This window comes from Podarcis muralis, chromosome 6 (genome assembly GCF_964188315.1).
Source record: "Podarcis muralis chromosome 6, rPodMur119.hap1.1, whole genome shotgun sequence".
NCBI classification, from domain to species: Eukaryota; Metazoa; Chordata; class Lepidosauria; order Squamata; family Lacertidae; genus Podarcis; species Podarcis muralis.
Window position 1 is genome coordinate 92,147,694 of NC_135660.1, and position 21,411 is coordinate 92,169,104.

Sequence of the window (21,411 nt, forward strand, 5' to 3'; positions counted from 1 at the left end):
TGATGTTTTGGGCCATGGGTGACTGATCTGTTCTCTGCAATGCTTGCCGGTAAAATCTAACACTTCACCCAAGAACAGAAATGGCAGTCTGAGACAAGGCAGCACTGTGTGCTTGGTCCTTGTCGTATTCAATACAGCTGTGGTTCTAGTACAAGCAATCTTTGTTTTTATTGCCAATGGAAGAAGTAAATTTGTTGTTGTTTAGTCATTTAGTCGTGTCCGACTCTTCATAACCCCCTGGACCAGAGCATGCCAGGCACTCCTGTCTTCCACTGCCTCCCACAGTTTGGTCAAACTCATGCTGGTAGCTTCAAGAACACTGTCCAACCATCTCGTCCTCTGTCGTCCCCTTCTCCTTGTGCCCTCCATCTTTCCCAACATCAGGGTCTTTTCCAGGGAGTCTTCTCTTCTCATGAGGTGGTCAAAGTATTGGAGCCTCAGCTTCACGATCTGTCCTTCCTGTGAGCACTCAGGGCTGATTTCCTTCAGAATGGATAGGTTTGATCTTCTTGCAGTCCATGGGACTCTCAAGAGTCTCCTCCAGCACCATAATTCAAAAGCATCAATTCTTCGGCGATCAGCCTTCTTTATGGTCCAGCTCTCACTTCCATACATCACTACACAAGAAGGACACTGACAAACTGGAACGTGTCCAGAGGAGGGCAACCAAAATGGTCAAAGGCCTGGAAATGATGCCTTATGAGGAACGGCTAAGGGAGCTGGGCATGTTTAGCCTGGAGAAGAGGAGGTTAAGGGGTGATATGATAGCCATGTTCAAATATATAAAAGGATGTCACATAGAGGAGGGAGAAAGGCTGTTTTCTGCTGCTCCAGAGAAGCGGACACGGAGCAATGGATCCAAACTACAAGAAAGAAGATTCCACCTAAACATTAGGAAGAACTTCCTGACAGTAAGAGCTGTTCGACAGTGGAATTTGCTGCCAAGGAGTGTGGTGGAGTCTCCTTCTTTGGAGGTCTTTAAGCAGAGGCTTGACAACCATATGTCAGGAGTGCTCTGATGGTGTTTCCTGCTTGGCAGGGGGTTGGACTCGATGGCCCTTGTGGTCTCTTCCAACTCTATGATTCTATGATTCTATGATTCTACTGGGAAAACCATAGCTTTAACTATACGGACCTTTGTTGGCAAGGTGATGTCTCTGCTTTTTAAGATGCTGCCTAGGTTTGTCATTGCTTTTCTCCCAAGAAGCAGGTGTCTTTTAATTTTGTGACTGCTGTCACCATCTGCAGTGATCATGGAGCCCAAGAAAGTAAAATCTCTCACAAGAAGTAAATACATGCATGCAAAGGAGCACTTGCTTCACTTCCTTTCAATAAAGTAAAGAAATAATTTGCAGCTATGGAGTTCTCTACATGCAAACTGATTTAGACAGTTGGGTTAGATTGCCCATTCTACAATCGCTGGTTTGGGGAAGTGACCTTTTAGAAATGTTCACAGACTCTAAACACAACGTATCCTGTAGCTTCAGTTTACCCTTTTCCCTGGATATTAAACAGCGCAGATTTACTACGTGACTCCAGAAATGAGATCAGAATGTCTCTCGCAGTTACGAGGGTCTGCGTCAAGTCTACAGTGAAATGGTATTGATTTTAAGGTAACATGGCGCCCTCTGCTGTATCTCCACTGTGGTTAAAAAAATAAATCTGACGGAAAGCATACAGGGAAAGCCATGTCTCAAAAAAATAAATGTGCAAGGTTAAGCAGAATTCACATTCAGTTAAGGAGGGGTTGCTTCCTGGTTAAATGTACTTGCACCCCTAGCACACATACACTCGTATTCTGGAGCCAAAGTTTAAGAGAAAGCCATATTGAGAAATGATATTCTTACACGCCACCGCTGTCTCCACCGTGGTGCGAGATTCCAGAGTTCCCAGGTTCCATAAGAGGTGCAGCAGAGACTGTGGTGTGCTTATGATATATGGCTTTATTTACACATATATACAATCTTCGTCTAGATGGAGGGAGTGCAGAGCAGTCACAGCCTAAGAGGGCCTTGCCTTCTTCCCCTGTTAACCCAGTGAAAACTGTTTCCTCCAGCTACATTATCCAGAATTCAAATCCGAAAACCTTCTTGTTTTTGCCCACCAACACACAGCTGAAGAAGGGGCCCTATCCCGTCTTGGCCTGGAAGTCTTCACCCTCTGATGGTTTCCTTGACGGGCCATCGCCAGTCTTGGTCTCCTTTTAATGGCCCATCTTAGTGGCTATGCCAGGGGTCAGCTGTGGGCCAGTCCACCATCCCTCAGACCATGTGGTGGGCCGGACTATATTTTTTTGGGGGGGGAATAAATGAATTCCTATGCCCCACAAATAACCCAGAGATGCATTTTAAATAAAAGCACACATTCGACTCATGTAAAAACATGCTGATTCCCAGACCGTCTGTGGGCTGGATTGATAAGGCAGTTGGGCCGCATCCGGCCCCCGGGCCTTAGGTTGCCTGGGCTATGCTAAGCTGGCCTGGTTTATAAGCATCAACTAAGTCCAGGGGGAAGGGTTCAGAATTTGGCACAGTTTAATCAAACCTTGGTTAATTTTATCTTTCAGTAAATTCAAAAATTATGGGTCCCCTTTCACCCACAAACTCTGGAACCCAAACACGTAACAATATATATGTGAGTTTGGGTATGTAATGATCACCATTGATACTGATTTCAGTAAAGCGTGTGAGATGTGTTCTCTTTTACATGGGATGAGTTTGTAAAAGAAAAAGAAAATACTTTTCTCAGCGCTTAGCATATGCAAAATGGCTAAAATATAAGGAGCTACTAAGATGGCCAGGGGTTTGGAGTGGCGCTGTGGGTTAAACCACAGAGCCTAGGACTTGCCGATCAGAAGGTCGGCGGTTCGAATCCCTGCGACGGAGTGAGCTCCCATTGCTCAGTCCCTGCTCCTGCCCACCTAGCAGTTCGAAAACATGTCAAAGTGCAAGTAGATAAATAGGTACCGCTCCGGCGGGAAGGTAAACGGCGTTTCCGTGCGCTGCTCTGGTTCGCCAGAAGCAACTTAGTCATGCTGGCCACATGACCCGGAGGTTGTGCATCGGCTCCCTCGGCCAATAAAGCGAGATGAGCACCGCAACCGCAGAGTCGGCCACGACTGGACCTAATGGTCAGGGGTCACTTTACCTTTACCTTTTACTAAGATGGCCAGCTGACAGCAGTGACCAGTGGCCCTACCAGAAATGCTTTCAAGTTTTAAGAAACAAAATTTATACACTTTATTACTATCTCTCTCCCTTTCACTCCCTCCCCCCGCCCCCCGCCTTGAAAAGGAAGTCCCTACCCTGTCTGCGGAATAACAGTTTATGGGGAGTGATCTCTATGAATCCTGTGAAGCATGCCCAAAATTTGAAATGGTCAGAAACGATGTACATGAAGTGCAGTTAAAACATAAGAAGAGCCTTATCAGGATCAGGCCAATCAGGTCTATTCCAGCAACCTCTTCTCATAGAGGCCAACGAGATGTAACCTGTAACCTGAGTGCCTAACCCAAACCTTAAGGCTAAGAAAAGGTTTAACCCTAACCTCTAACACTAATACATAACTCTAACCCCTCGTCTTAATTCCTAACCCTAAACCAGGGGTCAGCAAACCTTTTCAGCGGGGGGCCGGTCCACCGTCCCTCAGACCTTGTGGTGGGCCGGATTATATTTTGGGTGAAAAATATATGAACGAATTCCTTTGCCCCACAAATAACCCAGAGATGCATTTTAAATAAAAGCACACATTCCACTCATGTAAAAACACGCTGATTCCTGGACCATCTGCAGGCCAGATTTAGAAGGCGATTTGGCCAGGTCCGGCCCCTAGGCCTTAGTTTGCCTAAAGGTAAAGGGTAAAGGGACCCCTGACCATTAGGTCCAGTCGTGACCGACTCTGGGGTTGCGGTGCTCATCTCGCTTTACTGGCCGAGGGAGCCGGTGTACGGCTTCCGGGTCATGTGGCCAGCATGACTAAGCCGCTTCTGGTGAACCAGAGCAGCACACGGAAATGCCATTTACCTTCCCACTGGAGCGGTATCTATTTATCTACTTGCACTTTGACATGCTTTTGGCAGGAGCAGAGACTGAGCAATGGGAGCTCACCCTGTCGCAGGGATTCGAACCGCCAACCTTTCGATTGGCAAGTCCTAGGCTCTGTGGTTTAACCCACAGCTTAGTTTGCCTACCCATGCCCTAAACCTACCCCCAAATCCTCATGCTAGCCTGTTCCCTAACCCAACCTTTAATCCCGACCCTAACCCCAACTCTAAACCTAGTTTTAAACCTAACATGAACCACAATCCTCAGCCCCAGCCACAACCTTAATCCAAAGCCCCAACCCTATGCTTAACCCCAGCAAATAACCCTAACCACTAACCCTAACTCTATTCCCTAGCACTAAGCCTATCCTCTAGCCCCTTAAACCTAACACATAACTAACCCTAAGCTTAAATCTAACCCCAATAATAATAATAATAATAATAATAATAATAATAATAATAATAAATACCCTGCCCATCTGGGCGGCTTCCAACCGAATATTAACATGCAAACCTAACCTCAAACCTATTGGATTATTTTTCTTTTCTCTCCCCCCCCCCCTCCTCTTCGTTTTGCTTTCTTTATAGTAGGATTCTGGAACACTGCCCAATTCTTGCGTGAGCATATGGTAGAACAAAAGAATGAAATCTCCATTGATGGAGAAATTGGCCTACTGGGCAGAGAGCAATAGGGTACCACGTCTCAGCTTGCAGTGTTCCTCATGCCCTTTCCAAAGGCCACCAAGACCCTGAGTGCCAGGAGCTGTCCTCCGACCCCCTGGCCTTCTGGTCAGCCTGTGGCCTGTTTGGCAGGACCTGCCTCAGGTTGTCCAGGAAAGGTTTTCTTGTCCATCAACCAATGTCTCAACTGGGAGGATGTTCTCTGTGGCGAGCAAGATAGTAGCACCGCATCAGAGCAGTTTTCTTCCAAATCCCGTGTCCCCATGTGGGGGGAAACCAAGGAAGCTGCGGCCATTTTGGGTTTCCTAATGCAAGCCGGTTGGATTTCCAAAGATTCCCCCCTCCTCCGGATCGCAATTTGGGTTTGGGAGTCAGATTGGGTCTGGAGATTCTTGGGTTGGGTTTGATCTACATTGCTGAATTGAGCCCTAGAAATTGATGTAGCAGTTGATGTTCTGTTGTATAGATTGTTGTTTGACAGTTCAAAGGGTCTTAATATGAGATGTGTTATTTTGATGCTTTAATGTAATTGTTGAAAACACCTGAGGATCTTACCTGATGAGGTATGGTTTCCAAATGGATGAAATGAATAAAAATGGCAGGCCAGTGATGGCTTGGAGGAGTTGGCTGGTGCTGGGTGATCTAGCAAACCAATGCCAGCCAGCAGCCAAACAAGAGAATTATGGTTTGTTACGGCATTCAGACCATAGTATTTGTCTCTCTCCACACATAAACATGTGATAATGGCTAGCCAAGTTATTTTGTCACAGGGCATTCTTCTTTACAGGAGCATATTCACCCAGTGCTTTTCCAGCTGCACTGGCTCCCGGTGGAGTACAGGGTCAGATTTAAGGTGCTGCTTTTGACCTTTAAAGCCCTTCACGGCCTAGGACCCTCATACCTACAGGACCGCCTCTCCCGGAATGCCCCACGGAGAGCCTCAAGGTCCATAAATAGCAACACCCTAGTGGTCCCGGGCCCTAAGGAAGTTAGATTAGCTTCAACCAGAGCCAGGGCCTTTTCAGCACTGGCTCCAGCCTGGTGGAATGCTCTGTCTCATGAGACCAGGGCCCTACAGGATCTGATTTCTTTCCGCAGGGACTGTAAGACAGAGTTGTTCCACCTGGCCTTTGACTTGGAGCCAATTTGATTTCCTCCCTCTCTTTCTTTTTTCTTTTCCTTCTCCTCCTGCGATGAGGCTACATTTTAATATTTTAATGTTTCAATATTTTAATGTTTCAATATTTTAATGCTGTATTTTAATTTTGTTTTTAAGTTGTAATCACTCAACTTGTTTTTATTATTGCTTGTAGGCCGCTCTGAGCCCGGCCTTGGCTGGTGAGAGCAGGGTATAAATAAAAATTATTATTATTATTATTATTATTATTATTATTATTATTATTATTATCCCTGAGAAAGTCACACCTCTTATTTTGTACACCAACGAGGAGGCTGGTTTTGTATTTTATTCTCTGCCTTTCCTGTCTGGTTTTTTGTTTTGTTTTCTCAAATGTACTTACCTGCATTAAATATGTTTGCAAATAACACACCATAAATGCCAAAAATCCCAGCAAAATAATTCAGAGGAGTACAGTGCATATAAATACATGTCAAAAGAACACATTCTAATTCTTAAACGTAGTGGCCTTTACTTTTTTTTTTTTTTTTTTTTTTTTTTTTTTTACAGATATGCATGTCTGATAAATTGAAGTACATACGTTTGAGAAATGTTTCTGCCACCAGGTGGCACTGCAGTAGTCCATAATAAAAAGGCTGTTTTCTATCTAGCAACTCAGTTTAGCAAAAACATTTCAACAAAATATTACAACTATTCTGAAAAATAAGGAATATTAACAGGAGTAGGTGGTGTTAACCAAGTGTATCCTATATTTAAATTATCTAAATTATTGTCCCAGAGAACCATGTCACACGCAGTTATCCGGGTCGCATTCTTTTTCTTCATTCAGCTCTGGGCAGGGTATTCCATTATTGGCCGGCTGGAGACGTATATACCGAGTTCGTCTTTTAGTTCCTAAATGTCCACACGTGCCTCTGCAAAGGCCCCAAGAAGACCACAGCGATGTCTCACAATCCAGGGGAGTTTCTGCAATATACAGGAAATTGATAAAGCAATAGGCATCTGCTTCAGATCCAGTAGACAAGTGTACATGAACCATATCAAGCATCCTGCCCCCATCCTTGTCCCTCGAGGCCAGGAGAAGGCGATGGAAGCTTCCTGCTTTCCCTCAGCTATGGTATGCTGTTGTTGTAAATAAAAATTGCCCTTTTCCCTTATGGGGTATCCAAGAGCCCATATAGAGTCCTTCCATAGGTTCCCTATTGGTAGGATAGAATAACAGAGGCCAACCAGAGAATATTGAGAAGCAAAGCAGCTAGTAAGCCTGATCTTTATTGATCTGTTGCAACAGGGTGCTCCCCTCAACCGCAGGAGAGAGGAGGGACCCAGAAAAATGGTGTGCAAGGCCTTATAAAGACTTTTGAAATTGCCACCCTGTAGATCCAAGACCACCCCCAGAAACTTCATACATACATCACAGAAGGGGTGTAACCTAAGACCACCCCTCAGATGCATCATACCTACATCACAGAAAAGGCGGTCTAAAACAGAAATTTGAATGTTGGTTTTCTCCTGTCCTTGTTTATCTCCTATCTAGCAGGTTACTTGATTGGATTGCCTGGGGAGCCTGGCCAGTCTTTTGTAATGATAAATACTTAGTTCCTGGGCCATGTCACAGGCTCACACCCTATTCATATCTTAAATGTGCCCTTAAGACAGGATTTGTGAGGAAAGAGACAATGGGGAGGTTTCCCACTTTGACCTTGCAGAGAAAACATTTACTCAGTTTAGGAATCAAAATGGTTCCAGGTCGGTCTTCCTGTGCTGATCTATGTACGTGCTTGGTTGGTACACTTATGAACATATATATACCATATATCTAAGACCATAAAATTGCTATCACACTGTGTTGACAAACTGTGGTTAATTTCAAACAAGCCAGGTTTAAACCATAGGTCTCTGACAATAAGTGGGGATAGTCCTGGGCCCCAAGCCTTGCAAGCCTTTAAATGTAAGCACCAGAACGCTCTGAGTGCCAGCAGAGTTGTTCAAGATCTGGTGACTTGTATTCTGGTGACTTGTATTAAACTAACTGAAATTTCCACATATATGAAATCGTCTTTCCAGTCATAATTCGCAACAAGTGTTTTCCATAGTGTTTTTTCCTATTTCCCCTAACATAATGTCACAATGTATGGTTGCATAAGTTTTGTTTAAACTAAAGCAAAAGCTCTGGAGAACTGTTATTTAAACAACTTGATACATTCCCAGTTCATCTTGCTTTCTTCTTACTCTTTCAAAATAAAAGAGAAAAAAACCACAGCCCTCGCCTGCAATCTTTCTCTTTAACTGACTAAACTTTATGAGATTGTCTGTTGCTGTACACCTGTATTGAAGCTACTGCATGGAACTGTACTAAAAGCTGGTAGCCTTTTTAAATTAATAAAAATTGTGATTGATATATATATATATATGAATGAAATAGTCTGTCTATGGGGGAAGAGAGAGAGAGAGAGAGAGAGAATTTGCTGAGTTTGGCTTATTTCCTCTAGTCTAGAGGTCAGCAACCTTTTTCAGCCGTGGGCCAGTCTACCGTCCCTCAGACCATGTGGCGGGCTGGACTATATTAGGGGGGGAATGAACAAATTCCTATGCCCCACAAATAACCCAGACATGCATTTTAAATAAAAGGACACATTCTACTTATGTAAAAACACACTGATTCTGGACTGTCCGCGGGCCAGATTGAGAAGGCGATTGGGCCACATCCAGCCTCCGGGTCTTAGGTTGCCTAACCCAGCTCTAGTGATCTGTTCTAACATCTCTTTTGATCTCTCAGTTCACTGTTTCTCATAGCAGTGGTCTATAGTCCAAGGTTTGCATCAGGCTTCCTGTCTTAGCTGCGGTCCCTTCACTCTCAAAGTTAAGCAACAGTGGAATACATTGTAGGCTCAGAAAGTTTTCTTTTGAGGTTGAATCCTGTCAAGACAGAAGTGCTGTTTTGGGGGACAGGGGGTGGGCAGGTGTGGGGGATTCCCTGGTGCTGAATGGGGTAACTGTGCCTCTGAAGGATCAGGTGCGCAGCCTGGGAGTCATTTTGGACTCACAGCTGTCCATGGAGGCACAGGTCAAATCTGTGTCCAGGGCAGCTGTCTACCAGCTCCATCTGGTACACAGGCTGAGACCCTACCTGCCCACAGACTATCTCATTAGAGTGGTGCATGCTCTGGTTATTTCCCACTTGGACTACTGCAATGCGCTCTACGTGGGGCTACCTTTGAAGGTGACCCAGAAAATACAACTAATCCAGAATGCAGCAGCTAGACTGGTGACTGGGAGTGGCCGCCGAGACCATATAACACTCAGCCTAGTATACCTGAAGGAGCGTCTCCACCCCCATCGTTCAGCCCAGACACTGAGGTCCAGCTCTGAGGGTCTTCTGGCGGTTCCCTTCCCTGCGAGAAGTGAAGCTACAGGGAACCAGGCAGAGCGCCTTTTCGGCAGTGGCGCCCGCCCTGTGGAACGCCCTCCCATCAGATGTCAAGGAAATTAATAACTGACTTTTAGAAGACATCTGAAGGCAGCCCTGTTGAGGGAAGTTTTTAATGTTTTTATGCATTTGGAATATTCTGTTGGGTGCCTCCCAGAGTGGCTGGGAAAACCCAGCCAGATGGACAAGGTATAAATAATAAATTGTTGTTGTTGTTATGAACTACTGGACAAACTATGAAGATTCCTAAGAGAATATGTGCTAAATGCTTTCACTTTCTAAAGGTATAATATGCACAAATGATTGCCTTGAATTTCCTTTTAGGAAATTCCTAGGCATGGAAATTCTAGGCTCAAACAACCATTGGTGTAAGGAAAGAGTTAAGGCCCTTGAAAGTTCACTCAAGCACCAGAATGCATGGAATGATAAATTATGATGCCAGTTTCGGCTAACTCTGACTGAACATAAGCAGCACTGGGGAGGAAAGCCCAAGAGAAAGTGTACATGACGTGTTGCAAAATTTGCTTACTTCCTCGGTGGTGATTACAATTTCCATGCTGTTTGACATGTGGGTGAATTCAGTGGCGTAGCGTGGGGGGTGCAGGGGGGGGCCGGCCGCACCGGGCGCAACATCTGGGGTTAGGGCAAATCCATGGGTTAGGGGGCGCAAATCCACAGGTTAGGGGGCGCAAATCCACAGCTTAGGGGGCGCAAATTACTTGCCTTGCCCCGGGTGCTGACAACCCACGCTACGCCGCTGGGTGAATTTGAAAGCACCTTAACTAAACACTTACTAAAAAGTAAAGGGACCCCCTGACCATTAGGTCCAGTTGCAGATGACTCTGGGCTTGCGGCGCTCATCTCGCTTTACTGGCCGAGGGAGCCGGCATACAGCTTCCGGGTCATCTGGCCAGCATGACTAAGCTGCTTCTGGCAAAACCAGAGCAGCACACGGAAACGCCTTTTACCTTCCTGCCGGAGTGGCATCTATTTATCTACTTTGACGTGCTTTCGAACTGCTAGGTTGGCAGGAGCAGGATCCGAGCAATGGGAGCTCACCCTGTCACAGGGATTCGAACCACCGACCTTCTGATCAGCAAGCCCTAGGCTCTGTGGTTTAGACATCCCCAAACACTTACTAGCTAAAGGTAAAAGAAACTTCTCAGATGGACCAGGGGTGTTTGGGAGAGGACCTCTGCCCTAAGGTATGAATGAAGCAGCAGTCTGCACAGTTTTTAGCCAAAGTAAAGCAGAGGCACTAATGGTCACTCTTTCATCTAGTCAAATAATTTAGTACACGTACTGAAGGCTGGTTGTAGAAACGCCATCCTTCCACGTGCCTGTGGTACCATTGCACAACCTGCAGCTTTTTAAAATCAGCTTTTCGCTTTGTTATGGCTGGCCATATGAATGTCCAGCTGGTACCTTGGTTCTCAAACGCCTTGGTTCTCAAACGCCTGGGTACTCAAACGCCAGAAACCTGGAAGTGTTCCAGTTTTCGAACATTTTTCGAAAGCCAAACGTTGATGCAGCTGTCGGCTATTGTTTCTGGAACACCTGCACCAATCAGAAGCTGCACGTCGGTTTTCGAACATTTCAGAAGTCAAATGGACTTCTGGAACGGATTAAGTTTGGCGCTTTTGTTATTGCTATTTATTTTGCGTTTTGGTTTTTGAGGCTTTTTTGGTTAATTTGTTTTTTGTGACTATGTGGAACCCAGTTCAGCTACCATAGTTGTCAACATTTCCCCTTTTTTAAGGGAAATTCCCTTATTCCGAATAGGATTCCTCGCAAGAAAAGAGAAAAGTTGACAGCTATGCAGCTTCTGATAGATTGACTGTGTGACTGCGGAAGTGGATAAAAGCCCCCCATCCAAACCTTGACTATCAGTGCAGGTGAGGGGGGGGGAAATTATTTTATTTTTTATCATCTACAATACAGTCTTATTTATTTTATAGTACAATACATTGATTATTGCTTCCATTTTATGGATCAATGGTTTTGTTAAGATAGTAAAATTCATGTCAAATTACTGTTTTAGGGGTTGTTTTTAAAAGCCTGGATTAATTCGTTTTGCATTATCTTTGGGAAAGCGTGCCTTGGTTTTGGAACGCTTTGGTTTTGGAACAGACTTCCAGAACAGATTAAGTTTGAGAACCAAAGTACCACTTTACTCCTTTGGAAGTAAACTTCACTACCACTTGCAGAAGGGAAATTGTGTGGGAAAGTATAACTAGCAAGCATAACTAGCAAGCTGAGGGCTGGTTAATGCATGAAGGGGTTAAGGCCACAAAATTGCATTCCTAGGCTCATCTGGGTAACATCCCTCACCTGGAAGGAAGTTAAGTTCCCTCCTTTGTTTGTTCTTTCTTCACCATGTGAACTCATCAAGATAGCTCACTACAAGCTCAGACCATGTATTTAGAGCTATTTCACTAAATTTTGTATCCCAAGACTTCTGCCTACTTACCACTGCATGGAATAACATATGAATCTGACCTTCTGACCTTCAGTGTTTGTAAGTAAAGCATTCAAACTTACTAATGCTATGGTCTGTTCATTGTGAGAGGGATAGAAAGGGGAAGCATCATAAGCAGCTAGAACAGAATATTTAAAAGGTCTGTTATTCCCTTGCTTAACTTTGCTGCATGATTCTGTGTTTTTAAAGTCTGTTGGGGGCTCTTTTTTTGCTGGAGAGTATGTTTAGCCTTAAGGGACGCAGGTGGCGCTGTGGGTTAAACCACAGAGCCTAGGACTTGCCGATCAGAAGGTCGGCGGTTCGAATCCCCGCGAAGGGGTGAGCTCCCGTAGCTCGGTCCCTGCTCCTGCCAACCTAGCAGTTCGAAAGCATGCCAAAAAGTGCAAGTAGATAAATAGGTACCACTCCGGCGGGAAGATAAACGGCGTTTCCGTGCGCTGCTCTGGTTCACCAGAAGTGGCTTAGTCATGCTGGCCACGTGATCCGGAAGCTGTACACCGGCTCCCTCGGCCAATAAAGCGAGATGAGCGCCACAACCCCAGAGTTGGTCACGACTGGACCTAACGGTCAGGGGTCCCTTTACCTTTACCTTTATGTTTAGCCTTGCACTTTGGATCTCTAGGGATCCAGCCAATTCTTTTACTAATTATCCCACAGGGATTATCTATATAAATCTATTTTTGCCATTTCTCCCTATGATCTCCCTGTGCATTCATTTTTTCACATTACATACTTACTTATAGCAAAACAGTCCAAGTTATCAAAGTGTTAAACACTTACCTGAAACAGAATCATCAATTTCATTCCTGATTGCAGTCACATTGGGCTGAGGAGGAGGAAATCCTAGTTTGCCTCTTTTCACTTTTATCATGGTTACTCGAGCGATAGGTGGTAATTTTTTAAGCTTGGGGTAATAAAACGAGTTTGCTGGGTGACTAGGAGAGGAAGAAGTGATCTGTGAATTGAAACACGTATACAAAAGATACCAATTTAGTATCACAAAGGGAACCTGCAGCAAAATGTTGCAGTGCGGGTTGCTCCTGCGCAGGGTTCCACCACTTCCATTTTCTGTCCCATCACCATCCATCATAGTTCTGCACCCATTGAACACGCTCAGTTCTCATTTTTCCCTAAAGGTTTCTTTTTTATCTTTTACAAATCTTGGGGTTCCATCAAATCTGCTGGTGAATAGATGGCACGTTTGGGCTGCATAAGGAGAAGCGCTCAGAGAACTATTAGTATAGCTCTCAGTATAGATTAGGGGAGTACACTGGCTCTGGCCAAATATATGCCAGTCTTGTGGTCTGGGAGCCTACATACACAGTGTGCATCGCTTGATGCCCTCGATTGCTAACTCAGAAAGCGAGGAGGAATTAAAGAACCTTTTAATGATGGTGAAATAGGAGAGTGCAAAATATGGTCTGAAGTTCAACATCAAAAAAGCTAAGATCATGGCCACTGGTCCCATCACCTCCTGGCAAATAGAAGGGGAAGAAATGGAGGCAGTGAGAGATTTTACTTTCTTGGGCTCCATGATCACTGCAGATGGTGACAGCAGCCACGAAATTAAAAGACACCTGCTTCTTGGGATAAGATTTTAAATTTTATTAAGATGCATCTATAATGGAAAAGGTGGAACTGGGAAGGCGGGGGGGGGGGGGAGACACCCCTGATTCCACCATCAAGGTCTTATAGAAAAATAATTGAGTGAAAAGCAGAGTCCCTGTATCATTAAACGTTAAGGTTTCTGTATAAATAATTTTTCAAAATATAAGCCAACAGTCAAATAATGCCAGCAAATTTAATTTCCATATTAGCTTTCTTTTCACTAGAATTCATTATTAGGTAACTAAGTTGAATTAATTGAGTAAGTAGAATTGATTAATGTCGATTAATCAATTAAACAATAATTTTGATTGGGTCGCTTCACACTTCTTCGACGGAACGTCCCCACTACAAAGCAATGCAGCAGAGCATGGTTCAGCTGAAATGTGAAATAATAAAGTTATGGCACAGCATGTCCTTCTGCTTAAGAAATGGGTCAGACAACACTGAGTACAGGTGTGCTCAACATATAAAAAGGTAAAGGGACCCCTGACCGTTAGTTCCAGTCGTGACCGACTCTGGGGTTGCGGCGCTCATCTCGCTTTATTGGCCAAGGGAGCCAGCGTACAGTTTCCGGGTCATGTGGCCAGCATGACTAAGCCGCTTCTGGAGAACCAGAGCAGCGCACGGAAACGCCGTTTACCTTCCCGCCAGAGCGGTACCTATTTATCTACTTGCACTTTGACGTGCTTTCGAACTGCTAGGTTGGCAGGAGCAGGGACCGAGCAACGGGAGCTCACCCCATCATGGGGATTCGAACTGCTGACCTTCTGATCGGCAAGTCCTAGGCTCTGTGGTTTAACCCACAGAGCCACCCATGTCCCTATGCTACCATCACAATTACGGCTGTGATATAAAATAATGATCACACTAATGTTGAATGGAATTTTGTGTTTGACCAGTCAAGGAACGGCTTAGAAACTTACCTCTGTGACAGGATCCTGTGGGATAGTGGCAAAATTGGGGGAGGAAAACGTGAAGCCGCTGTCAGTGCCAGCGTCATATGGGGAAAGATCCAAAGATACTTTCTGTTTCCAGTGGTCTTTTTCACACAGATTTAAACTGTCAATGCCCACGAACCAGTCAGGGCTGGGCACAATTCGCACTGCAATGGACACCTAGCAATTAAAAGAAAAGAAAAGGCTTACTTCAGAACCTGAATTAAGCACGTTAGATTAAGCCTCCTTAGATTATTGCACCACAACTTCACATGTAAATAAACCAGTGTAACAGTAATATCATAACATACCCTCCAAAGTTTCTCCGATGGAAATAGGGATGTTCTATTCAATAATCATAATAAGTTGAAACAAAAAAAAATTCCTTCCAGTAGCACCTTAAAGACCAACTAAGTTAGTTCTTGGTATGAGCTTTTGTGTGCATGCACACTTCTTCAGATACACTGAAACAGAAGTTGCCAGATCCTTCTATATAGTGAGAAGGTGGGGAGGGGTATTACTCAGAAGGTTGGTGGGAATGGGTGATTGGCAGATAGCTGTGATGAGCCTGTTGACGACTCTTAACGACTGCAATAGGTCTTACAGGAAAAAGCAAGGGGTGAGAAGGTGAAAAATGGCTTTGTCATGTATAATGAGATAAGAATCCAATGTCTCTATTCAGACCAGGTCTCTCCATGGTTTTAAGTTTGGTAATGAGTTGCAATTCAGCAGCTTCTCTTTCCAGTCCTGGAACACTTGAAGGGTCTGTCGTAATCCTGTTTTAGAAATAATCTACTTTATTTATTTTTATTTATTATTGCATAATACGGCCCTTTCCCACATCACACTTGGCGGCCTCTTGAGCAAAATATATTAAACTCTGCAGCACTTATATAAGAGACTCTTCTTCAAATAGTTTCAGTCATGCGCATATTGGGCTGTGTACAAAGCTATTTGTGCAGGAGTGGAGCAGATTTCTAATGCGATGGGACGTTGCCTTCCTCTCCTCCTCCCGGCAGTCTCTGCTCCACCCTCAAAATCTGCAGTGGTTGAAAGAGGAAGGTGACGTCTGCTCATGCAATTCCACCCATGCTTCCAAGAGTTGCAATCTTTGGTTGACGAATCAGTTAGATGGCTCAATTGACCCTCAGGCCTATACAGGAGAAGGGGGGCGGCTGGATACACTTGTGATAGGCCTTGGAGGGCTAAATTGGTTGGGGGGGGCCCTGCCAGGTACCTGCCAAACTTAGGCTGTCATGCCAAGAACGCCCGGTCAGTGGGAGACCTTGGGCTTTCAAATTTCAGCAGCATCCGGTGCAAGGCCTCTTGCGCTCCATTCTGAATTGTAGTTGTGGCACCCCCACGGCTCTAGAAAGTGAAGGTAAACTGAACGGTTAAGTCCAGTCAAAGGCGACTGGGGTTGTGGCGCTCATCTCACTTTCAGGCCGAGGAAGCTGGTGTTTGTCCACAGACAGCTTTCCAGGTCATGTGGCCAGCAGGACTAAACCGCTTCTGGCACAACGGGACACCATGATGGAAACTAGAGTGCACGGAAACGCTGTTTACCTTCCTGCTGCAGTGGTACCTACTTATGTACTTGCACTGGTATGCTTTCAGACTGCTAGGTTGGCGGGAGCTAGGACAGAGCAACGGGAGCTCACCCCGTCACGGGGATTTGAACCGCCGACCTTCTGATCAGCAAGCCCAAGAGGCTCAGTGGTTTAGACCACAGTGCCACCCCAAGGCTCTATACCCAACATGACCAATCTAGTTGCACTTTCCTAAATCTTCCACTGGACCCGTACCTCCCAGCTGACTGGGGACTTAATGCACTGCTAGACTTTGATAGTAATCTGGACCTGTGTTACTGAATACTAGCAGATTAGGATCTGATTAGGCGCTGCCGCCACCACAGTGGCACATGTCCTGGGTTATCGGAGCCACGTGACTGGTGCAACAAACTGGTTTATCTGAGCTACTTTGCTCTTATGTAACCAAGCAGGCTGTTTTTTTTGTTTGAGTATATAACTTTATTCTAACAAGACTCTCGCCCCGGGCATCACACAAGCTCTGCATGGGCCTGTTGACACCCCAATAAATTGGCCAACACGGTCTTTTCTTTTCTTTTTAAGCCTGTATTTAGATGTAACTACTTATATTTTTAAAAAACCATACGAAGGTGGCAGGAACCATCTTAAAAGAGGCATTCCCCCTGCGGACAGACACACAACGACATGCCTCTCCTCAAAGGTGCTTGCTGTGACGTACACATCTAAAATTTAAGGATGCCCGGTTGTTGAAAACCATTGTTTTAATTGCATTCAATTTTGGGGGGGAAACAACTGACTGAATAACACACTCGTTTTAAGTAACCGACTTCCATTTCTTTAATCAGGTGATGGCTCTATTTTTTTTTTAATAAAAAAATAGGCCAATGAGCATTTTCCCTACTTACCAGCGGGTGTCTTGGGTGGACCTCCAAGTCTGCGGCCGTTTGCCCCGTGCCAGTGGAAATGGCAGGAGCGGAGAATATTCCATGAATGCTTTGGATTTTTTCCCCAGCTGCTTCTATTTCCTTCATTAATGCCCAGGGTTCACCTCTTTCGGCAAAGTCACGCATCCCGTTGCTGGCAAACTCGTTCATTTTCCACATGTTGTAGTCAGAGTTATGGGCAGCGCCTGTGGAAGGGAAGACATTGCAGCAGGCAGGAGTCTGGTTTAGATTTGCTTAATAATATACTGTATGCTGTTCTTCTCCTCTCCTTCTGAAGTGGAACAAGCTATGTTTAAAGAAGTAAGGTATGCTGTTTACTTTAGCTGCAGCAAAATTGGAAACAGAAGCTGAGCTGGAGAAACCAGCCCTACGTTGTATAACACTGAGCTTGCTGATAGCGCATGTTTGGTCTCTCAGTCATAGGAACTTAGACGTAACTTGATTACAAAAAAATAAATAAATTAAGAAAAGATGGTACGGTTTTTAGAGAGTTAGCTTGCCTTTGGTAACTGCACGAGCTTGACTTACCCAGAAGTGACGACCATTGTGCTGGAGGCCTGTACAGAGGGTACTGCTTAGGGAACGATGCTTGGCTCCACTTTCCTGTGAAAATAATGGTGTACCTTGCAAGTTCTTCTGCTGTGCAAACAGAATCTTCCTGAAGAGGCAAACAATTAACAAAGCTCAGAACAGTGAAGAGCAACGCTATGATGATTCTATAGGAGCTGGAGACAGCGGTCAAGTTTTCCATTTCCTCGCCCGTGCAAAAAACCCTCCACGTTCGTCTCTGTGGGTTAAATAAATGAAAACTTAGACTCTGAGCATGCAGGAAGTCAACTGCCAAAAACTCTGCTGCATTTGAGAATCATAAGACTTTTGAATAAGTTGAAGTTGTAACAGTACCCCAAACAAATGTTTCCGATTGGAAAATGAAACATGTTTCTGGCGACGTGTTTTTTCAAGATCCGTTTACAGTTTTGCTTTTTCAATCTTATTGGAATCACATCTTGGCCCAATTATGTTAGCAATTGTTTCGGTGCGTATGGTATATATGTTTTAAAATATTTAGTTGCACGTCATTTTGCCCAGAGACATACTTCCTTTGAAAATTGAGTTTAAAAACGGCTTCATGGCACACAACACTGTGGGTCGGAGTTAGTACTGTACATGCAAATTTAAGGCATAATGTAGCTGCTATGTCCCATGATAGAGAAATTAGGAGGGGGGCACATTTTACAAGGTATTAGGTAATAAAACACCAAACTATCATTGTTTTAAACAATAACTTTTAACATTATTTTTAAAACTTCTTTACTTTAAGAATTGGACAGAATTAAAAACAGCAGCTAAGATAGTAGGAATGTACATTAGTAATACATACAAATATTTCACACTTACTGGGTGGCGTTTCCTGTGAAGTCCTGGGAAGTGAAGAGCCTTTGCTTGTTCTTGCAGCTGAGCAGTTCTGCCACAGAAAAGGAAGAAACCAGAGGGCTTGCTGCTATTTATGCCAGAAGTTAGGTCCCTTTGGTCCAACGCTGACTGCAACCTTTAGACTAGATGAGCTGAACGCATCTTCTCCGTGTTTGAAACGTTTTCACTGTTTCATGAGAATTAATAATAAAAAAACCTATTAAAACTGTGGTGCTGAACAGATAAAACAAGATTTTAGAGAACCTTACGTTATTGCCATCAGTTCAAGGTTTCTGAAGACTGTACATTTCTTTGTTCTGGCTTTCATGCCCCGAAGCTAAGGACAAACTGCTTCCAAGACAAAACCTTTCTCGTGGAAGAGTTTTAGATGAGAAGCACATTTTTGCAAGTTTTATTGGTTGACAGATGGCTTTTTCAAGTCTGGACTGAAAGCACTCCCCTCTAATTCACCCATATGCGCACGTCTCAGCTGGAAGAAGAAAACCAAAGGTGCCTAAGGAAAATATTGTCGCTACAAATATGCTTTAGGGAAGCAATTATACGCTGTGTACATTTTAAGTGCTGTGCACTATCTGGAGAAGCTCTACAAGACATCCTTGTTTGACAAGGTGCCACCAGGACGCCCCTCTGGGAAAAGTGTCGCAGTTGTCATGATTCAAATAAACTTGTAACAGAAAAATAAATAAATTATATATAAACTTTTACTATAACTTAAAGGTAAAGGGACCCCTGACCATTAGGTCCAGTCGTGGCCGACTCTGGGGTTGCGGCACTCATCTCGCTTTATTGGACGAGGGAGCCAGCGTACAGCTTCTGGGTCAGGTGGCCAGCATGACCAAGCCGCTTCTGGCGAACCAGAGCAGCGCACGGAAACGCCGTTTACCTTCCCGCCAGAGGTAAACCCACCTATTTATCTACTTGCAGTTTGATGTGCTTTCGAACTGCTAGGTTAGCAGGAGCAGGGACCGAGCAACGGGAGCTCACCCCGTCACGGGGATTCGAACCGCTGACTTTCTGATCAGCAAGCCCTTGGCTCTGTGGTTTAACCCACAGCGCCACCCGTGTCCCTTTATTATAACTTACCTTCATTAAAAACCCATGTAACTCCTCCCATTGGTTTAAATAGGTTGCCTGTTACACCCATTAATTGCTAATAATGTCATCTCATTAAGCCAAGCTTTTTTCCACCCATATATGTCTTTGGAGATTGAAGGAAAGCAGAGGAGAGGGAGGAGCAGAGGTCCAAGGAGGCTGAACGTATAGCACGTGAATATAATTTTTTTATTTGGTTTTAAAAAGTATAAACATAAAACAACAAAACAATTCCCTATCCAAATATCGAGATTACTCTGAATCTCCTGACTCCCCCCTCATCCATTCCATGGGTCCTAACAGTATTATATACAACTGCATATCAATATTTATCCAATTTTTTAATCCTTCTAAATTATCCATACTTTTCATTACTTTACAAGTGTGGTTAAAATCCTGCTAATGCTTTAACCTGCTTACAGTGGTCTTGTAAACAAATTGCAAACTTTCCCCATTCCTTATTCAGGTTCTTGTCTTCTTGATTTCTGAGCCTCCCAGTTAATTTTGCCATTTCGGCATAGTCCATCAACTTGGTTTGCCATTCTTCTCTGGTTGGGGTAGTTTCTTCCTTCCATCTCTGAGCTAGTAGCATCCGTGCAACTGTTATCGCATACATAAACAATCTTTTATGGTCCTTTGGTATCACAGTACCTATAATTCCTAGTAAAAAAAGCTTCTGGTTTTTTAACAAAAGTTATTTTAAACATTTTTTTCATTTCATTATATACCATCTCTCAGAAATTTTTAGTTACGTGTGTAGGTCCCCAGGCCACCCCTCAAATAACTTCACACATAACACGTAATTTTTGTTTTGGTTTTTGGGCACTATTTTGGCCACAACTTTATTAAAATACAAAATCAGTGAGTGGTTGTTTAGACATTGGTTATGACTATCTGCCCCCCCGCCTGGGACAGAACTGACATCCCGAGGTCCGATCGGTAGCCAGTAGAAGAGAAAGTCAAACTGGGGGGTCACTTGAGCTAAGCGTCGGACCCACGCCGCTCACCCCAGCAGCTCCCCGAAAGCTTGCCTGCCCGGTCCTATAACAAGGATTCCCATAACAGGGATTGGGCGGCCCTGGTCCCATGACAGGGATTGGACGAAATCGTGGCAAGCCCCAGGATTCCTTTAACGGAATTCCCTTCAGCGCAATAGGAGGGGCAGACCCAGGCTGACCCCTCTACCACCAGCATATTATAACCAATGCCTAACCGCCACACGAGCTCTAACGCTCCCCGCCAACCACTCACAAACCCAACCATGAACCCAATTTAGTAGCCACCACATCCAGCCAAACATCATTCCCCAAATTGGAGAGGTGCACTCCATCTGCCCAGTAAAGGGCCTCAGCCTTAAAATTAATGTCTGGGTGTAAAATCACCAAACCACCCAGCTCCAATACCTTCCCGCAAACAGCAGAGTTAATGCGCTTCCTGGCCCTTACAGCGGCCTCCGGGCGGGAAACACCGCGCCAGGTTTGCCTCTGCAACAGGTGAGACCAAATTATTCTCACTGAAGGTAATAAGGCTGCCAATGCCTCCAAATCCCTTTTTGGATTGAGGTACGCAAAGCAAGGCAATCAATAGTTGCCACATCATTTTCCCCCAGCTGCACCACTATGGCCATGGGGTGGGGAGGTCTGAGAGCAGCCAGCGACCAATCAGCGGCATAAACTCTCCCCATGACATTCCACGTCTGGAAAACCATGACACCTGCACATGCTGTGGGAGGCCGAGACACGCTCCCCTTGCAGACTGCCTCGCTCTGCTGCCAGCCCACTGAACGATGCTGTGTCCCACTATCCAGATAAGGACCAGTGTGGGATCTACAAGGGTTGAAACAAACAAGCATTAGTACCAAACTCAGCATTTCTTTCGCACATAACCCTTGAAAGCATCCGATTTCCATGTCCCAAATCCTTGATCCTAGCAGCTGAGAAGCCACAATGGGCCGCCATAGTCGCTGCACCTATGCAAAAGGAATGAGGGGCGAAACCAGAGGCCGAGATCCCACAAGCAGAGACGGCCTTACGCATGACTTTTGTGAACTAGTGTCACACCATTTTCATGCATGAGTA

General features: G+C 44.7%; 1 protein-coding gene across 1 annotated transcript; it reads right to left on the reverse strand.

Annotated features, from left to right (window-relative positions):
• Window positions 1-6,390: 6,390 nt before the first annotated feature.
• Window positions 6,391-18,551, reverse strand: SPON2 (spondin 2). Its single transcript, XM_028728823.2, has 6 exons — window positions 18,206-18,551; window positions 17,336-17,594; window positions 16,769-16,992; window positions 14,302-14,493; window positions 12,551-12,725; window positions 6,391-6,827 (listed from the first exon to the last, which is right to left on the reverse strand). Exons 2-6 carry the CDS (start codon window positions 17,556-17,558, stop codon window positions 6,649-6,651), a joined length of 993 nt encoding a protein of 330 aa, XP_028584656.2. The 5' UTR covers window positions 17,559-17,594; window positions 18,206-18,551; the 3' UTR covers window positions 6,391-6,648.
• Between the last annotated feature and the right edge of the window lie 2,860 nt (window positions 18,552-21,411).